This window comes from Lontra canadensis, unplaced genomic scaffold (genome assembly GCF_010015895.1).
Source record: "Lontra canadensis isolate GAN:19392208 unplaced genomic scaffold, GSC_riverotter_1.0 scaffold30, whole genome shotgun sequence".
NCBI lineage: Eukaryota > Metazoa > Chordata > Mammalia > Carnivora > Mustelidae > Lontra > Lontra canadensis.
Window position 1 is genome coordinate 20,671,560 of NW_022631024.1, and position 15,688 is coordinate 20,687,247.

Here is a 15,688-nt window from a genome sequence, read left to right on the forward strand (position 1 = left end):
GGAGCCCGCGTGGACAGTCCCTGGAGAGCTTGGCTTCATTTTTTAAAGATTTTATTTACTTGTTTGACAAAAGGAGAGAGAGAGAGGTGGAGGGAACACACCAGCAGGGGAAGCGGAAGAGGGAGAAGCAGGCTCCCCGCGGAGCAGAGAGCCCGATGCAGAGCCAGACCCCAGGACTCCGGGATCATGACATGAGCTGAAAACAGACGCTTCACCGACAGAGCCCCCCAGGCGCCCTGAGAACTCGGCTTTAATGAAAGCAGGTCCTGGTGGCAGCTGAAGGGCCAGAGGGCCTAGGAGACCCATTTCAGCAGAGGATGTCACACAGCGGTGTGCTAGCGACCACAGCCCAGCACAGGGGAGAAAGGATGGCCCTGGGGGAGGCACTCCCGCAGCAGCCCGGTGTAGCCTCAGGGATGCGGAGCCCTGGGACACAGATGTGAGGCAAGGGTAAAACAGGGCAGTGTAGAGAGGAGCCCACAGGACGCTCAGGGCAGCAAGACACTCGCCACTGCACCTAATTGAGCCAGAGTGTGGGCACAGGGTCCTCTAGGCCTCAGAGCTTGCCCACCCGTAAATGCTCCAAGCTCAGGGTGTCCAATGCCTTACCGGGTGGGACAAGAGGCGTCTGGTCTCCTGCCCGGGCCTTGCTGAGCTCATCCAGGGTCTCTTCGTGGACGGAAGGCAGTGGGAAGGACCGGCTCCTCTTCAGCGGTGGCCCCGAGCCCGCTGCACGGCTGCCCCCTCGATCCGCTGGGAGGGGACGGGTAGGAAGGAAGGCCTCTGTTCTCACGGTGGCACACAAAGCTCACGTCTCAAGGCCCCGAGGCCTCAGTGTCAGCGCCCACCTGCCTGAGGCATGGCAGGCCGGTGCCGGCCTCGGACGCAGGCCCTGCTCTGCCCCGCCTAGGTCTTCCTGAACTGACTTGCCCCTCGCGGCCAGCCTCCTCCACCAGGCTGAGGACTTGCGGGTCCCCTTCCCAGTGGCGGTCCTAGCTGAGGGGACCATCTCGGCACACTTGGCATGAGCCTGGCACACGTCGGCGCTCCACCAGCTCCTCAGGTGAATGAGCCTGAAAGCCACCTTCTGGGAAGGCTCTGAGCTGCGCACCGCAGCTTTGGTCCGTGAGTCTAAACACACAGGTGAGCTACACCACACTCATTAGCGTGGCTGTGTGTTACAATCACCCTTAAGGTGACTCGTAGCCAAGAAGCCTCAATGGACAGTTTCCTTCCCCAGATCTGGGACCTTCTCAAAAGCTCGGAGCAACAGGAGGCTTGGAATCTGCTCCTGACAGCTTTTCCGTGGGGCCAAGTCCTCCCACAGAGACCGGGGAGACGGGAGGGGTGCCTGGGGTGGGAAGGAGACCCAGACTCAGGCTGGAGGCCAGTCTGGGGACTGTACCTGGGTCGCAGGTCTCCTGGGGCCGCAGGGGCCTCTCCAGACGATCCTCGGAGCCGCAGCAGGCCTGCCTCTTGGCCTTCCCGGCAGCCACACTTGCCACAGACACCAGGGGGATGGCCTGGCTCTCCTGGGATGTGAGAGAGCAGCCGGTGCTCCAGGGTCTCACCTGGGCTAGTGCTCTCAGCAGCCACACTTGGGAGAACAAGAGGGGTGGTGACCAGCACAGAGACCAGCCGTGTGCTTGAAGCAACAGGAGCCCAGTGGGCTTTCTCTTGGCTACTCTATCAAATTTAAATGGTGGTCAACATTGTCAGAAACCTTAACACTCTTCATTAAAAAGAAAGGTAATGCAGAAAACAAAAGGATCTGCCTTAAAATACCAGTGAAGGAAGACGATAAACCCTAAAACCCATCAGAAGCAGGAGAACCCCACATGCAGGGCTGACCCCAGGAATGAGCGATCCGCATCCAGGCCCCCTCGAAGCAGGACCCACGAGGGTTTCATCTATATCGACTGCTCACAGCAGCTCTGCAGGAAGCAAGCTGGCCCCTCCGCCCCAAGTGCCAACAGGAGGAACCCCGAAGGACAGGAGGGGACTGCCTCCACTGGCAGGCAGGCAGCGTGTGCCTGGTGGACAACAGGAAAGGGGCAGGAGACCTTATGGATCGAGGTGACTGAAGGAGCCACATTCAGGCCAAACTATAGGCTCTCCCAGAATGGGCACTGGAGGGGTCCCATCCCCCAAATCTCTCAGGTGGGACCAGTTTCTCAGCGCACGGCCTTGTGAGAATCAAGCTGCCGACTCACCCGCCAGCCCCGGCTTCAAGGCAGAGGAGTAAACACAGCCCCACCAACCCTTCCCCAGGCCCAGGGTCCCAGCGCCACGGGGAGGCTGCGAAGCCACACTCACTGGGTTGAAGAGCTCTGTGGTCAGGCCCAGGTAGTTGTGCAGAGCCAGAAAGGTGACCCTCTGTAGCCGCACCATGATGATCTGTGAGGGACAGCCAGCTGTGCTGGGCCCATGCCTCCCGCAGGCCCCAGCCCCAGCACAACCTGAAGCCCCCGGGCCTGACAGTGCCCCGTGCGCACCCAGGATGGCAGCCGTCGGCGCACAGGGACACTGCACTGACTGTGCAGGTTGCCAATAAATCTAAGATTACTTGAAAATGACAAATTTAGTAAAAAAACAACCCTTTGGGGGGCAAGTGGGAGCTCTGAAGACCTCTTTGAGGTCATGAGTATTAACTTTGACTATAAAATTTATGTTACAAATCCTTCAAAAATCCACCGTAGTCCTTCCTGCACCTGCGGCAGACGCACCCTCCTGGGTGTGCGGCCCTCGGAACCGACGCCGCAGCTGCGGTAAGCACTTGGCACCCCGGCGCCAGGGCCAGAGGGGCTCCTGCACGGGACCCACCTGCACCACCCTCACTAGGGTCTCAGGATACTTCTCAAACACGCCTTGAAAAGCCAGCACTGGGAGCCGGAGGACGGTGGAAGGCACAGCAGCGCGGGCGGACACAGTTTTGTACGGAGCGGTGTGGCCCTGCAAGGACACCAAGGTCAGGCCGCTCCCAGCACCCCCGTCCCCAAAAGGGACGAGACACCAGCATGTGGCTGCACACGGAAGCGCCTGCCACGGCCCCCCGCCCAGCAGGAGCACGCGGAGCCTGCTTCTCCAGCCAGGACGCCGCCCGAGCCGTCCCTGATGCTTCCCGGCAGCCACCGGCGTCCATCTGTCCTGACAGTTTGCCTTTGTCAAAACGTCACATAAATGGCATCACACAGCGCTGGCTCCCTTCCCTGAGACGGCAGCTTGAGGCCTGCTGTGCTGCTCTAAAGGGCGTCTGGCTTGTTTCCAGTTCGGGGCGATTATACAGATAGCCGTCATAAATGTTCACATACGGCTTCTGGGCCGCCCAGTACACACATCTTTAACTTTCAGGAAACTACCACACTGTTTCCACAGTGGCTGCACCACGCCGCGCTACGCCCCAGCCACGGATGGGTTTCTGTGGCCCACACACACACCACGGCTGCACTGCCAGGGCTGAATAGTGAGGAACGTGGCCAGTCTTGGCTCTGGTTCCTGAGGGGAGCCTCTCACCCAGCTAGCGATGTCTGTGTTCACAGGTGAGGCCTGGCAGTCTCAGGACGGGGCTGGCCACGCCGGGAAGTCTGCCCACAGTGGGGAGCTGTGGTAGTTCTGACCTCCTGACCACGCCCTGTGCGTTGGGAACCTGGACATGTGGTTCTCAAAACACTCTAAGGAGCTCTGTGACTCCGTTATATTTCTTCCCTTTTCTGCTCATTTCACATCCTTTATAAAAAGAAAAGTGTGGGGCGCCTGGGTGGCTCAGTGGGTTAAGCCTCTGCCTTCAGCTCAGGTCACGATTTCAGGGTCCTGGGATCAAGCCCCACATTGGGCTCTCTGCTCAGCGGGGAGCCTGCTTCCCCCACCCCCCCACCTGCCTCTCTGCCTGCTTGTGACCTCTGTCAGATGAATAAACAAAATCTTAAAAAAAAAAAAAAAAAGTGTCCCTGGGAGACCACAACTATACCACAAGAAACAGGAGCACAGAGCAGTCGCCTGCCAGGGATTAAAGCACAGAAAGTACAGGCCGGCTCTGGGTTCCCTGGCCCCTCGTGAGGCCAAAGGTGCCCGCACACCCCTCATCGCTTACACACCACTCGGCCACCCTACAGAGAGTGGGCACTGCCTCTGTGGGCACACAGTGGGTAGAAGTTGTGTCCTGCAGGTGGCCTCACCCAGTCTCCCACTCACAAGCAAGTCAAGCAGTTAGGAGGTCCCGGGAGAGCCAAGGGAGGACCCCACAAACCCCATCAGATGGCAATTCTCATCTCTGTCCAAGAATCAGAGAGAAAAGCAGGTGCTATGTTTGGGGAAAAGGTGGGAAAAGGGAATGACCGTGTAGCCACTGTTGTTAAAACTGGCTCGTGGGCTACTTATTTCCAAATTGACTGATTTAGAAAAACAACACTTCGAACTTCACCTCAGATGGAAAAACTGTGTGAACCACAGAGAGAGCCTGACCTGCTGAGAGTGTGCCCAAGGCGCAGGCGCAGACGCCCAGGAACGCCTCCTGCTTTTCCAAACGTGCTCAGCAGCAGCGGCAGAATGAGAAACAACAGTAAACAAGCTGAACAGTGGGCAGCGGGACGGTGGTGTGGACGGCCGGACTGGGACACGGCCTGCCCGCGGGGGCCTGGCCCCATCAACCCGCAGAGGCCCGACAGCCAAGGAGCCACGCGCAACATGAAGCCACGCAGGGTCAAGGCGGGAGCCTCCGTGCCACGTGCTGCAGAGGGCGCAGCTGTCCTCTGACGAAAGGAGAGGGACAGTGGAGGGCGGGTTTACAGCTAGGCAGCCTGGTGATGGCTACAGGCCTGTGTGACAGCTCACGTGGCTGCTTACTACCTCGTCCATTCCTGTATCTGTGGAATGTTCCATAAGGTCTGTAAAAGTTAACGTAGTAAGGGAAGGGGAGCTGGGGTAAGGTGGTCAAAGTTCCCGAGTTCCAGCTCGAGCATCAGGACGGTGAGCACCAGGGATACAACGCGCGCCAGGGTTCCCGTGGCTGCCGCAGGACACGTAGGAACGCTGGGAAGGGGGTGCCTCAGGAGCCCATCACAGCTCGTTTAAATGTGTCTCCGTGAGCTGATGGGTGTGAGCCGGACCTGTCGTGGGGATCACCTCGCAGCAGAGGTAAACCGAGACGCCCCGCCGTGCAGCACACGCATGCAGGCACACGTGCCGACCGTTTCTCAGTAAAATGGAAAAAAACTAAAAGAATCAAAACTGCCTAGGTATCAAAAGAGTATGTTGTTACTTCAGTCGGAAAAAATAATAATAAAGCCCACCTCCCATTAAAGAGGGTAGTTTGAAGGGGAGTGTGCATCTCTACGGCAGGCCCACTGGTCTCTGCTCTGTTAGAAAGACACCTCCAAGGGGGCGCCGGGGTGGCTCAGAGGGTTAAGTCTCTGCCTTCGGCTCGGGTCATGGTCCCAAGATCCTGGGATCGAGTCCCTCTCTGCTCAGCGGGGAGCCTGCTTCCCCCTCTCTCTCTGCCGGCCTCTCTGCCTGCTTGTGATCTCTGTCTGTCAAATAAATAAATAAAATCTTAAAAAAAAAAAAAAAGAAAGAAAGAAAGACACCTCCAAGAGTCAAGACAAAAGCTAAGAGCAGAAGAGACATTTCAGCCACATTTTGGAAGCTAGGGGAAAGTATGTGACAGAGTGGCAGCTGACACAACTAACTGTCAGATGAAAGTTGAACCATTCCCTTTGGGGGTAGAGAGCCAAGATGGTGAAACCCACCCTCATGGGAAGGCCCGAGCCCCCTCCCCACCCTGCAGCGGGCCGCGGGGGTCCTGCAGAAGGTGAAGCAGACAGGCCGAGCACCTAGACCTTCAGCAGAGCCAAGGGCAAGGCACCATCTCACACCTGGGCGGGAGGACAGTGTCTGCCTGCTCGGGGCAACCCCACACTCCTTCCCCGACTCCAAGCCACTTCCTCGATGGCGGGACATTGGCAGATTCCTGTCTGAGACTTGGCTTTAGAGGAGAAAAGCTGCCGATGGTGACCTGTGGGGCCCCTGCCAGCCTTCCTGCAGTGAACCCCGGAGGACAAACCCTGAGCACACGGGCTCTCAGCCATCTTCCAAGGAGCTCGCGCTACTTTTCTTTTTATCATTAGTCCATAGATCCAGCACTCGAATGAAGGTATAGGACATTTCCAGCAACCCAGGTTACCTTATGGCCCCACTGAGCCTGATCAACCTAGTCCTGACAGGTCACACTGATGGTCCAGGATGGCAAACTTCAGCCAAGGGCCAAATCTCCCCACTGCCCCAGATGCCCCAGAAGACTGGAACCGGCTTTTCTGGGCAGGGGCAGCAGGACGGACAAATGACTCATAAAACACCTAAACTGTTTTTAGAATCTGTCTGTTGGGGCACCTGTGGGGGGCTCAGTGGGTCGAGCCTCTGCCTTCAGCTCAGGTCATGATCTCAGGGTCCTGGGATCGAGCCCCGCATCGGGCTGTCTGCTCAGCAGGGAGCCTGCTTCCTCCTCTCTCTCTGCCTGCCTCTCTGCCTGCTTGTGATCTCTGTCTGTCAAATAAATAAAATCTTTAAAAAAAGAAAAGAATCTTTTACTTGGATAGAATTAATTTAAGGGACAAACACAAATACTGGATTAGGCAGAAATGATGTCCCTCCAGATGACCAATTAATCACAACACAGGATCATTTTCCCTCGAACATCTGCCCTGTTTCCTCACCCTGCCCCACTGAAGGGAGGCGCGCTCCCACCGCAGGAGGAGGGCAGGGACGTAGCAGGTCGGGGCGGCCTGGTCACAGCGCGTGTCTCCTGTCCACGTCTGAAATCACAGTGAGACAAGAAGCACCAAGAAGAGCCTCCACCAAAGCTACATTTTGCTTAACCCTCTCCAGAGCAGAGGGAGGCCACGGAGCTGCATGACACCCGACTGGTCTCCATGGAGACAGACAATTCGTCTACACCTCCTGGGCATCTCAGACTCACAGTACACCTCACAGATTCTGACACATACCAGCCAGAGTCCCGCAGAGCTGCACGTGACCCGCCCTGCACACCTGGGAGCCCCTTCCCAGCACAGCACGTAGGCAAAGGCACTGGCCTTTCGAGGCAGCTCAGCCTCACTCAGAGGAAGCGGCGTCTCTCTCAGTGCTGGCCAAGCGTCTTATGAAGACACACCAGGTCCTGGGGGCAGAGCGAGATGCTAGAGTCCTAGCATCACCCCCACCCCAGGCCCTGGCAAAGCCCAAAGCAGGTCTGTGCCAGCCTGGCAGGGATGGAGGAGCACCACAAACACCCCCAAGTCTCGAGTCTGTCATCCCCTTGTACACAAGCGCCCGGGGTTACATCACAGGATACCCACCCAGGGCCCCACCCATCATGAGTGTCACCCAAATACCGAAACTCCTGGCCCCACATGGATGCATCCTTGCCAAGGCCTGTTAAACCACTCTGGAGACCCCTCTGTGCAATGTCTGGGGGAAACTGAGGTACACGTTGCCTTGGTGAACAGCTAAAAGTGAAAGCAGGAAGTAGAGCCTGGAAGGTAAGGAGAAAATCAAATACACCTTTTGAGCTATGCAGGCGTGTGCATTATCAGAACTCGGGCGGTGCATGCTTAAGATTTGTTTCACTGTATAGAGATTGGACTCTGGAGGAGAAAATCAGAGTGAATTCTAGTCAGTGAGAAAGGAACAGGTTGCTGAGCTGAGGCTTTCTGCAGCTAATGATGCACACATAACTGATTTTACTATTCTCTCTACTTCTGCCTGTGTCTGAGATGTCTGACGACGGGGCGCCTGGGTGGCTCAGTGGGTTGAACGACTGCCTTTGGCTCAGGTCATGATCCCGGGGTCCTGGGATTGAGCCCGGCTTCGGGCTTCCTGCTCGACAGAGAGTCGGCTTCTCCTTCTGTCCCTCTCCCTGCTTACACTCTCTCTCAAATAAATAAAAATCTTAAAATAAAAAAATGTTCCAGGCCAGTAAGTTTAAACATCACAAGATAACATGAGGTGTTATTTTGTAATTGCACTGACGAAGATCAAACACGAGATGACTGCCTGGCTGGTGGGTGAGGACATGGCATCCTACCACAGGACTGTGGCTCAGGCGTGGGGCAGCGTGCACACCCTCACATCCAGGTCATCTCCGCAGCCAAATACATGAAACCGTGTGCACACAAAACCATTCACCACAACGCTCAGCAGAAGACTGGGGACAACAGAGATACCCGCTGGCACAGAAGCCCACAGGAGGGCCCCTCCCAGGAAGGGGCCTTGGGGCCTAAGAGATGAGAGGAATGTTTTCACTACACAGTGGTTGTCCCTTTTGAATTGCAGACCATGTGCATACACCACTCAGTCCAAAAAACCATCACTGAAAACAGTCAAAATGCATAAGCAAATGCCAGCTCTGCTTGAACACACAGTTAAAGTTGCTCCCACACACACCCTTGGCCTATGGGGAGTCCTGTGCACCCCAGTCCATACCCCAGCCCCTCGCCACTGGGGAGAACTGGCCTTGGCGCAGGGGATCTGCTGTCCCGGTGACTTTGGGTGGACCCAGGGGACTCACGGTGATGACGTCCAGGATGCTGAGGAGACTGTGGACGCTGTCTCCGGCCAGAACCTCTTTGACCACCACCTCAGCGCCGTCCTGCGGTCGGGAAGCAGAGCAGAGTCATCTGCTGACCAGAGGCCCTGCCCAGCCCGGGCTAGCTGGGCCACCTGACCTCCACTGCCCCCTGTCCTGAGAGTTAGGCCATGCCCTAGTGGACCTCCGGCAATTCCAGATGTGATAATGTCCAAAGCAGAAGACAGAAAACACGAGGCTGAGTAAGAGCAGTCAAGACGTCCAGGCGGAGCTGGGCCCTTCAACCCATGGCCTGTCCTCACTAGGAGGACTTAGACTGAATTTCACAAAACCTAAGAGGTCTGCTGATCTAAACAGAAGGCTGTGAGGCCCAAATTCAGTTCTTACAGCTATAAATCATAGTGATTTTTTTAAATAAATTTTTTATTTTTTTATAAACACATAATGTATCATTAGCCCCAGGGGTACAGGTCTGTGAATCGCCAGGTTTACACACCTCACCATAGCACACACCCTCCCCAATGTCCATCACCCCACCCCCCTCTCCCTACCTGCCCCCCACCACCCGGAAACCCTCAGTTTGTTTTGTGAGATTAAGAGTCTCTTATGGTTTGCAATCATTGTGTTTTGATATACTTTTCCACTGGATTAAAACAGAAACGAGTACTATGATGGTTATTTAGTATAAGAACTTCATCTCAGCTGGACCCGGGAAAACCCTTTTTGAACTTGTTCAAACTTGGCCCAGGTCAGCCTCCAAGAACCCTTCTTTCTGGCCCAAAGGCTCCATTCCAGGAAAGGCCTACCAGCTGGGTTGATGACAGCCCTGGACGCTGAGGGCTGGATGAAGACCATTTCCTTTCTCATCACCCTTCAAGTCCAGCGTAGACGAAGCCACACACAGACAGCACCGTGTCTAGAAAGGACTTGTGGGAGCCCTGCTGGGTCAGGGCCCACCCCACGGGCTCAAGCTGGTAGGGACTTCCTTAAAGTCAGGGGGCCACCTTGTGCAGTCTGGGGCCCCCAAGAGTCTGCTCCAACAACAGGGGGTGGCTACTGGGGCACTCTAAGGAGACAGGCATGGCGCCTCCAAGGGCCTGGAACAGCTAGAGCGCGGGAAACCCCCAAATGCCACTGAACCCAGTAAGTGACAGGCACGCCCCACGCGCAAGTGAAGCCAGCACACCGATGTCAAGGGCACACTGACCCTGCGCCAGCACCTGTGACAGCAAAGTGTGCCTTTCCCCAAAGAACAGAAACTTAAAATTTTATACTAACTTTTCAGTAGGAACCATTTAAGAATCTTTTACGCGGCAGACGTGTTAGTAAAAACACAGCGGGGGCGCCTGGGTGGCTCAGATGGTAGTGTGTGCAGCTCTTGATTTGAGGGTCATGAGCTCAAGCCCCATGTGGGGTACAGAGCTGACTTAACAAACACAATACAGCAGACCCACACTGTCCACCTTGCCCTGCTCCCCCTCGGCCCCCCCACAACGCCACCAGGCACTCTTACCGCGTCCTGGATGCAGACTTCCAGGCGCCCATCCTGCACCACATAGATGCTGGTATCCGGCTCCCCTGGCTGGAAGACATGTTCTCCTTCGAGCAGCTGCACAAAGACCATGTGTTTGCAAAGTTCCAGGAACAGTGGCTTCTCAAAGTGGCCCAGGACCCTGTGAAACCAGAGCACGTGTGGGAGACCTTCCAGGAAGGACCGGTGGAGGCTGATGGAGATATGGCCCTTGCCACCGTCAGCACTGGCTAGATCCCCAGAGCGGGGGTTTACCCCCGCCAGTCAGCACTAGCCACCTGATCCACGTCAGGACCAAAGCGGAAACTTCGGAAATTCCCATAAACTGCTTTTCCATCAGCTTAAAGAACGCCTGAGCCATGACTGTGACTCCAAGCCAGAGGCGCGCACAAAAGCCTGGGATGGCAAAGCAGCACTAGAAAGAGGAACAGGGTTTCCAGGCAGAGACGGGAGGGAGCCCGAGACTGAAGGCTTGTAGCTTCGACGCAGCCTCGCGCTCCCCACACCTGCTCTGAGTTTCCTCCTGAACAGGGAAATGCCGGCAAGCCTCCAAAACCACGGGAGAGCAGCACGAGGGGCTGCAGGGGTGGCCCCAGGAAAGGAAGCGTGGCCTGGGCCCTCCTGCAGCGGGCCTCCTTGTCTTACCGCACGTTCTTCAGCATGTACAAAACTTCTGATGGCAGGTGCAAGTTCTTCACATCGAACTCTGTGAGGTCAGCCTCCAGCAGGGAGGGCGGAGGCTCCTTTGGCTGCAGGGCTGGGTACTCCTTCTTAAAACGCAGAATCCTACAAAGCAGAGATCCGTGCACCTGAAGCCCCAGGGCATTCCAAGCAGATGGCATGAGCATGGTGGACACAGAGGCAGGGCAGCCAGGGGCAGCAGCGATGGCCAGCAGGCTCACCAGTGCCCTCCAGGGAGGGCAGCAGGGGCACGTGTGCTCCGAAGGACACTCCTAGTACCTCTTGGCCAAAGACAGCACCTTGGGCCTCCTCCGCACCCGCTGCCGGGGGGTCGCCGTGCTACCCACCAGCGCGTGGGGCAGCGTGGTCACCTGCAGGCCAAAAGGAGAGGCCGAGTCCTGAGCCGGGACCTAATGGACCTGGCCTCAGCCTCAGCCCCCAGCACCTGCCCTGTGGGCCGCCTGCAGCCCTGGCATCAGCTCCCAGGGTCCGGCCCTGCCTGCCCACCTGCCCAGCACATGGGGACCATCCCTGGTACTGGGGACAGTGACGCCCTCGAGAGAGCACCAGGTCCTCAGGCCTGCGTTCCCTCTGCAGGCAAGCCTGGGGCTCAGCCTGTCCTCTGTTACACTGACATAGCAGCCCCTTTCCACAGCCTTTTGAAAGCTGGCCCCAGGGCAGCTGGGTGGCGCAGTTGGTTAAGAATGTAACTCTTGGTTTTGGCTCCGGTCATGACCTCAGGGTTGTGAGATCGAGCCCCGTGTCCGGTTCTGGGCTCATCATGGAGTGTGCTTGGCATTCTCCTTCCCTTTCCCTGCCTCTCCTGCTCATGCATGCACACCATCTCTCTCTAATAAATATATAAATAAAGTTAGCCCCGTCCTGTCCAATGCCTCCCCCAGCCCCCACTCCCCCAGAATCGAGTCCCTGCCTGACCATCCTGGGTCTAGAAAGTCTTTGCCCCTTCACCACCCCCCCAGGCTAGCTCATTTGCTCCTCGGTAAGAGCGGCAGTAAGAGTGCAGAGCGCTGGTTCCTGGACGTCAGCCACCCCCCGTGGGCAGCCACTGCCCCTCTGCTCCCCGAGCGGCACGTGCCTCATGGTGTGAGCTATGGGTGTGAGGTCACAACTCCTCCTTCCCTCCAGCTGACCTGGCACCACTGGACCACTCCCCTGTCCTCCTCAGCCCAGTTCTGGCCACTGCAGTCCTTGGTGGAACCACTGGTTAACTGCCTCCCAACTCGAGCCCATGCAGTTTCCTTCAAGACCTGCCTGAGGTCAGCGCACGTGGCCCTCACTAAGCTGAGGCAACTGTGCTTAGGCTTGAAGCCTGCGCCACGGCCTGTCGCCAGTGCTGGTGCACCTCCATGTCACCGCCTGAAGCCAAGAACGTGAAGTCCACACAAGGACTCCCAGACCTTCCCTGTGGCATTTATTTTTTTTTAAAGACTGTATTTATTCATTTGACAGAGAGACACAGCAAGGGAGGGAACACAAGCAGGGGAGTGGGGGAGGGAGAAGCAGGCTCCCCTGCTGAGCGGGGAGCCCAATGTGGGGCTCGATCCCAGGACCCTGAGACCATGACCTGAGCCAAAGGCAGAGGCTCAACCCACTGAGCCTTGCAGGTGCCCCTGCTGTGGGATTTCGAGTTCGCTACAGAGAACGCATAGTAGCGGCGAACCCAGGGCAAGTGGCAAGGAGAGGCCGCTCTAAAATGCCAGCAGCTACTCGTATTTCAAGCAGGGCAAGCCCTGGGCAGTGTTGAGTCCCTCCTGCCTTCGGGGGTGGGAGGGGGCCGGGGCTGACCGGGAAGGACTGGACCAGCCCATCTATTCTCCACGTGGGGACTGATGCTGACAAGGGAGGCCTTCCCGTGTCTACATCTCGGCAGGACCCCCGATTTCAGCATGGAAGCCAGGACATGCTGTGCCCCAGGACACAGGCCGATGAGGCCTCCGTCTCTCCACACTGGCTAACCGTCTCTGAGGGTACAGAGGCCGCGGTGTTGCAGGGTGAGGGCAGCCGCGGGCTGCTCGGGGCCCCACTGTGCTGGGGCCTGTGGGAAGCGGCACAGGTTACCTTCCTCATGATTTTCCGGCCATAAAACATCACTTTGTCTCTCTTCCGGAACCTGTACTGAGGAGTGGGCTGTACCTGTCCTGCAAGGGGAGAGATGGGATTGCTGAGCCACAGAGAGGCAGGTTCTGCCAGGCAACCCATAGGGTGCGCGCACCGAGCCTGTCCTGCCCCTGCTACGGCATACAGCATGGGAAAACGCACGTGGCCTCTTGGGCCCGGGCGGGCACAGGCTGACTCACAGGGAGCAGGACTCGCGTCATTTCTTACCAAAGTCTTGCTCAGAAACGTGAGCCAAAAAAGCTTGGGACATATGCAAATCCCATGGGTCCAGTGTGCACAGTCTCAGCTGGGACAAGCCAGCAGTTCCCAACAAAAGCTACCCCAGCTCTGAGAGCTGCTCCCAGGAGCTGCGAACATGGGCAAGACACCCAAACCTCCGCCACCCTCCCAAGCCCTTGTCCCTTACCCCTAGAGCTGGAGTCTGAAGCGAGATACTCACGGACTTGGCTAACCCTTCTGTACACAAAAAAGACAGTGATGCCAACGAGGGCCAGGGCCAGCAGGGCTCCAATCACAATCCCCATCAGCTGGGCAAGGTCAAAGAGCACCAATCAGCAAGACGGCCAAAGAGCCCCTCCCCACCCTGGCCACAAAGGAGTGGCCTGGAGTGCAAGGGGCCACGAACCCCAGGGCCCCCCGCCACCAGGAAGCACTGGAGGTGGTTACCATGGTGGACTGTGAGTGCTGCTCCGTCAACTGCAGGCCCCAGGATTGTAGGGCGGAACCCAAACAGAAGTCAGCCTAGGGCAGAGCACTATGGTCAGGAAGGGCCAACACAGGCATGGCCCCGGCTGCACAGGGCAGCAAGAACAGAGCTGCTGGCTAGGGAGGGAGCCAGCAGCCCGGGAAGAAGTGATCTTCTGGGCTGCTGAGGTCCTCTGGGCATGTCTGCTCAGGAGACAGAGGAACCTGTCTCCCACGGTGACCCACGGGACACGGGGACAGTCAGGCAGCCGGGGTGGGCCAGGAGCTGTGCTGTGTTGACCACAAATCACAGGCATCTTTACCACTTGTGAATCCTAAATCTTCAGCTTTCAAGTCTCTCAGACCCAAGTCTAGAGGAGCAAGGCCGGCTGGCCGCAGGGGGCATGAAGGCCATCCCTCAGTGCCCTGCGATGACCAACAAGACTGTGCACTGCTGGCAGTGGGGCACATGGAAGCCGACCACAGCAGTGGTCAGAAACCTGGAGGTGTCCTCTGGATTTTGAGAACCCTGAATACCAGCTCATAGCAGGGAGAGGTTATGTGCCTACCCCAACCCCGACTCCCAGGGAAGGAGTCAGTGCGGCTTCAGAAGCCCAGACCCAAGGGAGGGAGGAGGAAGAGAAAAAAGCAAGCACAGGATGGTGAATGGGCAGATGCCTGGGGCCACCTACATGGATATTGGCGGATTCCCCAAAAACATGAAAATGAACGAGAAAAAGCAGCCAAACAAGCAGCCACTCCACATTCCTCCTGGTATCCACATACCTCCCCCCCCAGGCAGCCAGGAACAGGATGGGGCAGGGGCACCTGCTAATCCTCTCAAGCCCCAAGTGCCAAGGACTAAAGTAGCTTGTCCCATCCTCAGATAGAGCAACAGATGCAGCATGGAGGCCAGAAAACCCAGTGAAATGGAAGGGCATGTGGAAAAAAAGCTCAAGAGCAGAAAGTTGCTGCAAACCAGGATAAGCAAGTGGCCCAGAAAACCAGGTCTTTGAATTTGGTTGAGCAGACATGTGGAAGCAGTGAGAGCTTCTTCCTTCAGAGCCAAGACACAGAGCCTTTCCTGGCCCAGAGTGTGTGCCCAGCTGTCGCCAGGACGGGACCCACAACCCACTCTTCACTTAGGTGCGTCCTTTGGAGCTCAGCCACCCCGTCAAGGACAACCAAGGATAACCAAGGAAAGGGTCACACAGGTGGCCCATAACCTAGTTATGCAATCTCCTATGCGGAGCGTCTCAGGAGTTCCAGAGTTGTTTTAATGCATCCACTTTTCTGCTTTAGGAATAAAGGCTTTGTGATACGGCTATAGATGTTCCACGGAGAAAAGACTCAAGTCAAAGCAAGCAAAAGTCCTAAGGGGACGCAGGAACTGATCGTTGTGACCTCAGGGGAAGAAGTGGCAGGGTCTCGACTCTGACGAGGGGACAAAGGGGCCCAAGCTGCCGCTCCCATTCAGCTGACTTGGAGGAGCTGCCCACAGTGCAAATGCGGAAAGGACCCTTTCTCCGGGTCCAGAAACGCCCCTCACTGGGAATTCCGAGGCTCTGACTCATCCCTGGAACCCTCCAGTTCCATACCTCTGGGCTGGCATCCTCCTCTTGCTTCATGGCTAAAAATGAAACAAAACAAAACAAAACAAAACAAAACAAACAGTCAAGGTAAAAAGAAGAAAGACTGGTTCAAAGGAGGGCAACTGTCCTGCCAACTCATGCTCACGGGGCAGAGCAATGCTTTCAGCCTTTTCTGCTGGGCTCCTTTTCTCTGTGAAGTCTGTTTGTACTCAAAGGAAACCCCTGATGGAAAGCTGTGCTCTCCACCAGAGCCACTCCCACCTCTGTGAGCAGCTCTCCCGGTCTGCCCAGGAACCCACAACTGCAGCCAAGTCTCCAGCTCCTCTCCTAGCAGGTCAAGGGCAAGCATGGGTGGCTCAGCCAAGGCCTAGTGCAGCCAGGAGCTCCCAGGACCACAGGGATGGGGCTGTAGCTGGGGGCAGGACAGGGGTGCACAGGGTGCCACAGGGCAACTGTGAGACAACCTAGTGGCCTGCCTCAGGGGGG

The 15,688-nt window shown here is 56.9% G+C and overlaps 1 protein-coding gene across 3 annotated transcripts in view; it reads right to left on the minus strand.

The window, feature by feature from the left end:
• The window catches only part of PNPLA7 (patatin like phospholipase domain containing 7), a 59,637-nt gene that overhangs the window by 42,865 nt on the left and 1,084 nt on the right, over positions 1-15,688 (minus strand). For all 3 annotated transcript variants that reach the window (XM_032866334.1, XM_032866332.1, XM_032866333.1), the window contains exons 2-13: positions 15,209-15,240; positions 13,593-13,667; positions 13,366-13,453; positions 12,867-12,946; positions 11,067-11,158; positions 10,752-10,892; positions 10,089-10,248; positions 8,558-8,638; positions 2,824-2,952; positions 2,317-2,397; positions 1,406-1,532; positions 610-753 (exon numbers count right to left, since the gene is read on the minus strand). In XM_032866334.1, coding sequence (XP_032722225.1) covers positions 610-753; positions 1,406-1,532; positions 2,317-2,397; positions 2,824-2,952; positions 8,558-8,638; positions 10,089-10,248; positions 10,752-10,892; positions 11,067-11,158; positions 12,867-12,946; positions 13,366-13,453; positions 13,593-13,667; positions 15,209-15,238 — 1,228 coding nt within the window. In that variant the 5' untranslated portion in view covers positions 15,239-15,240. The remainder of the gene's footprint in view (positions 1-609; positions 754-1,405; positions 1,533-2,316; positions 2,398-2,823; positions 2,953-8,557; positions 8,639-10,088; positions 10,249-10,751; positions 10,893-11,066; positions 11,159-12,866; positions 12,947-13,365; positions 13,454-13,592; positions 13,668-15,208; positions 15,241-15,688) is intronic.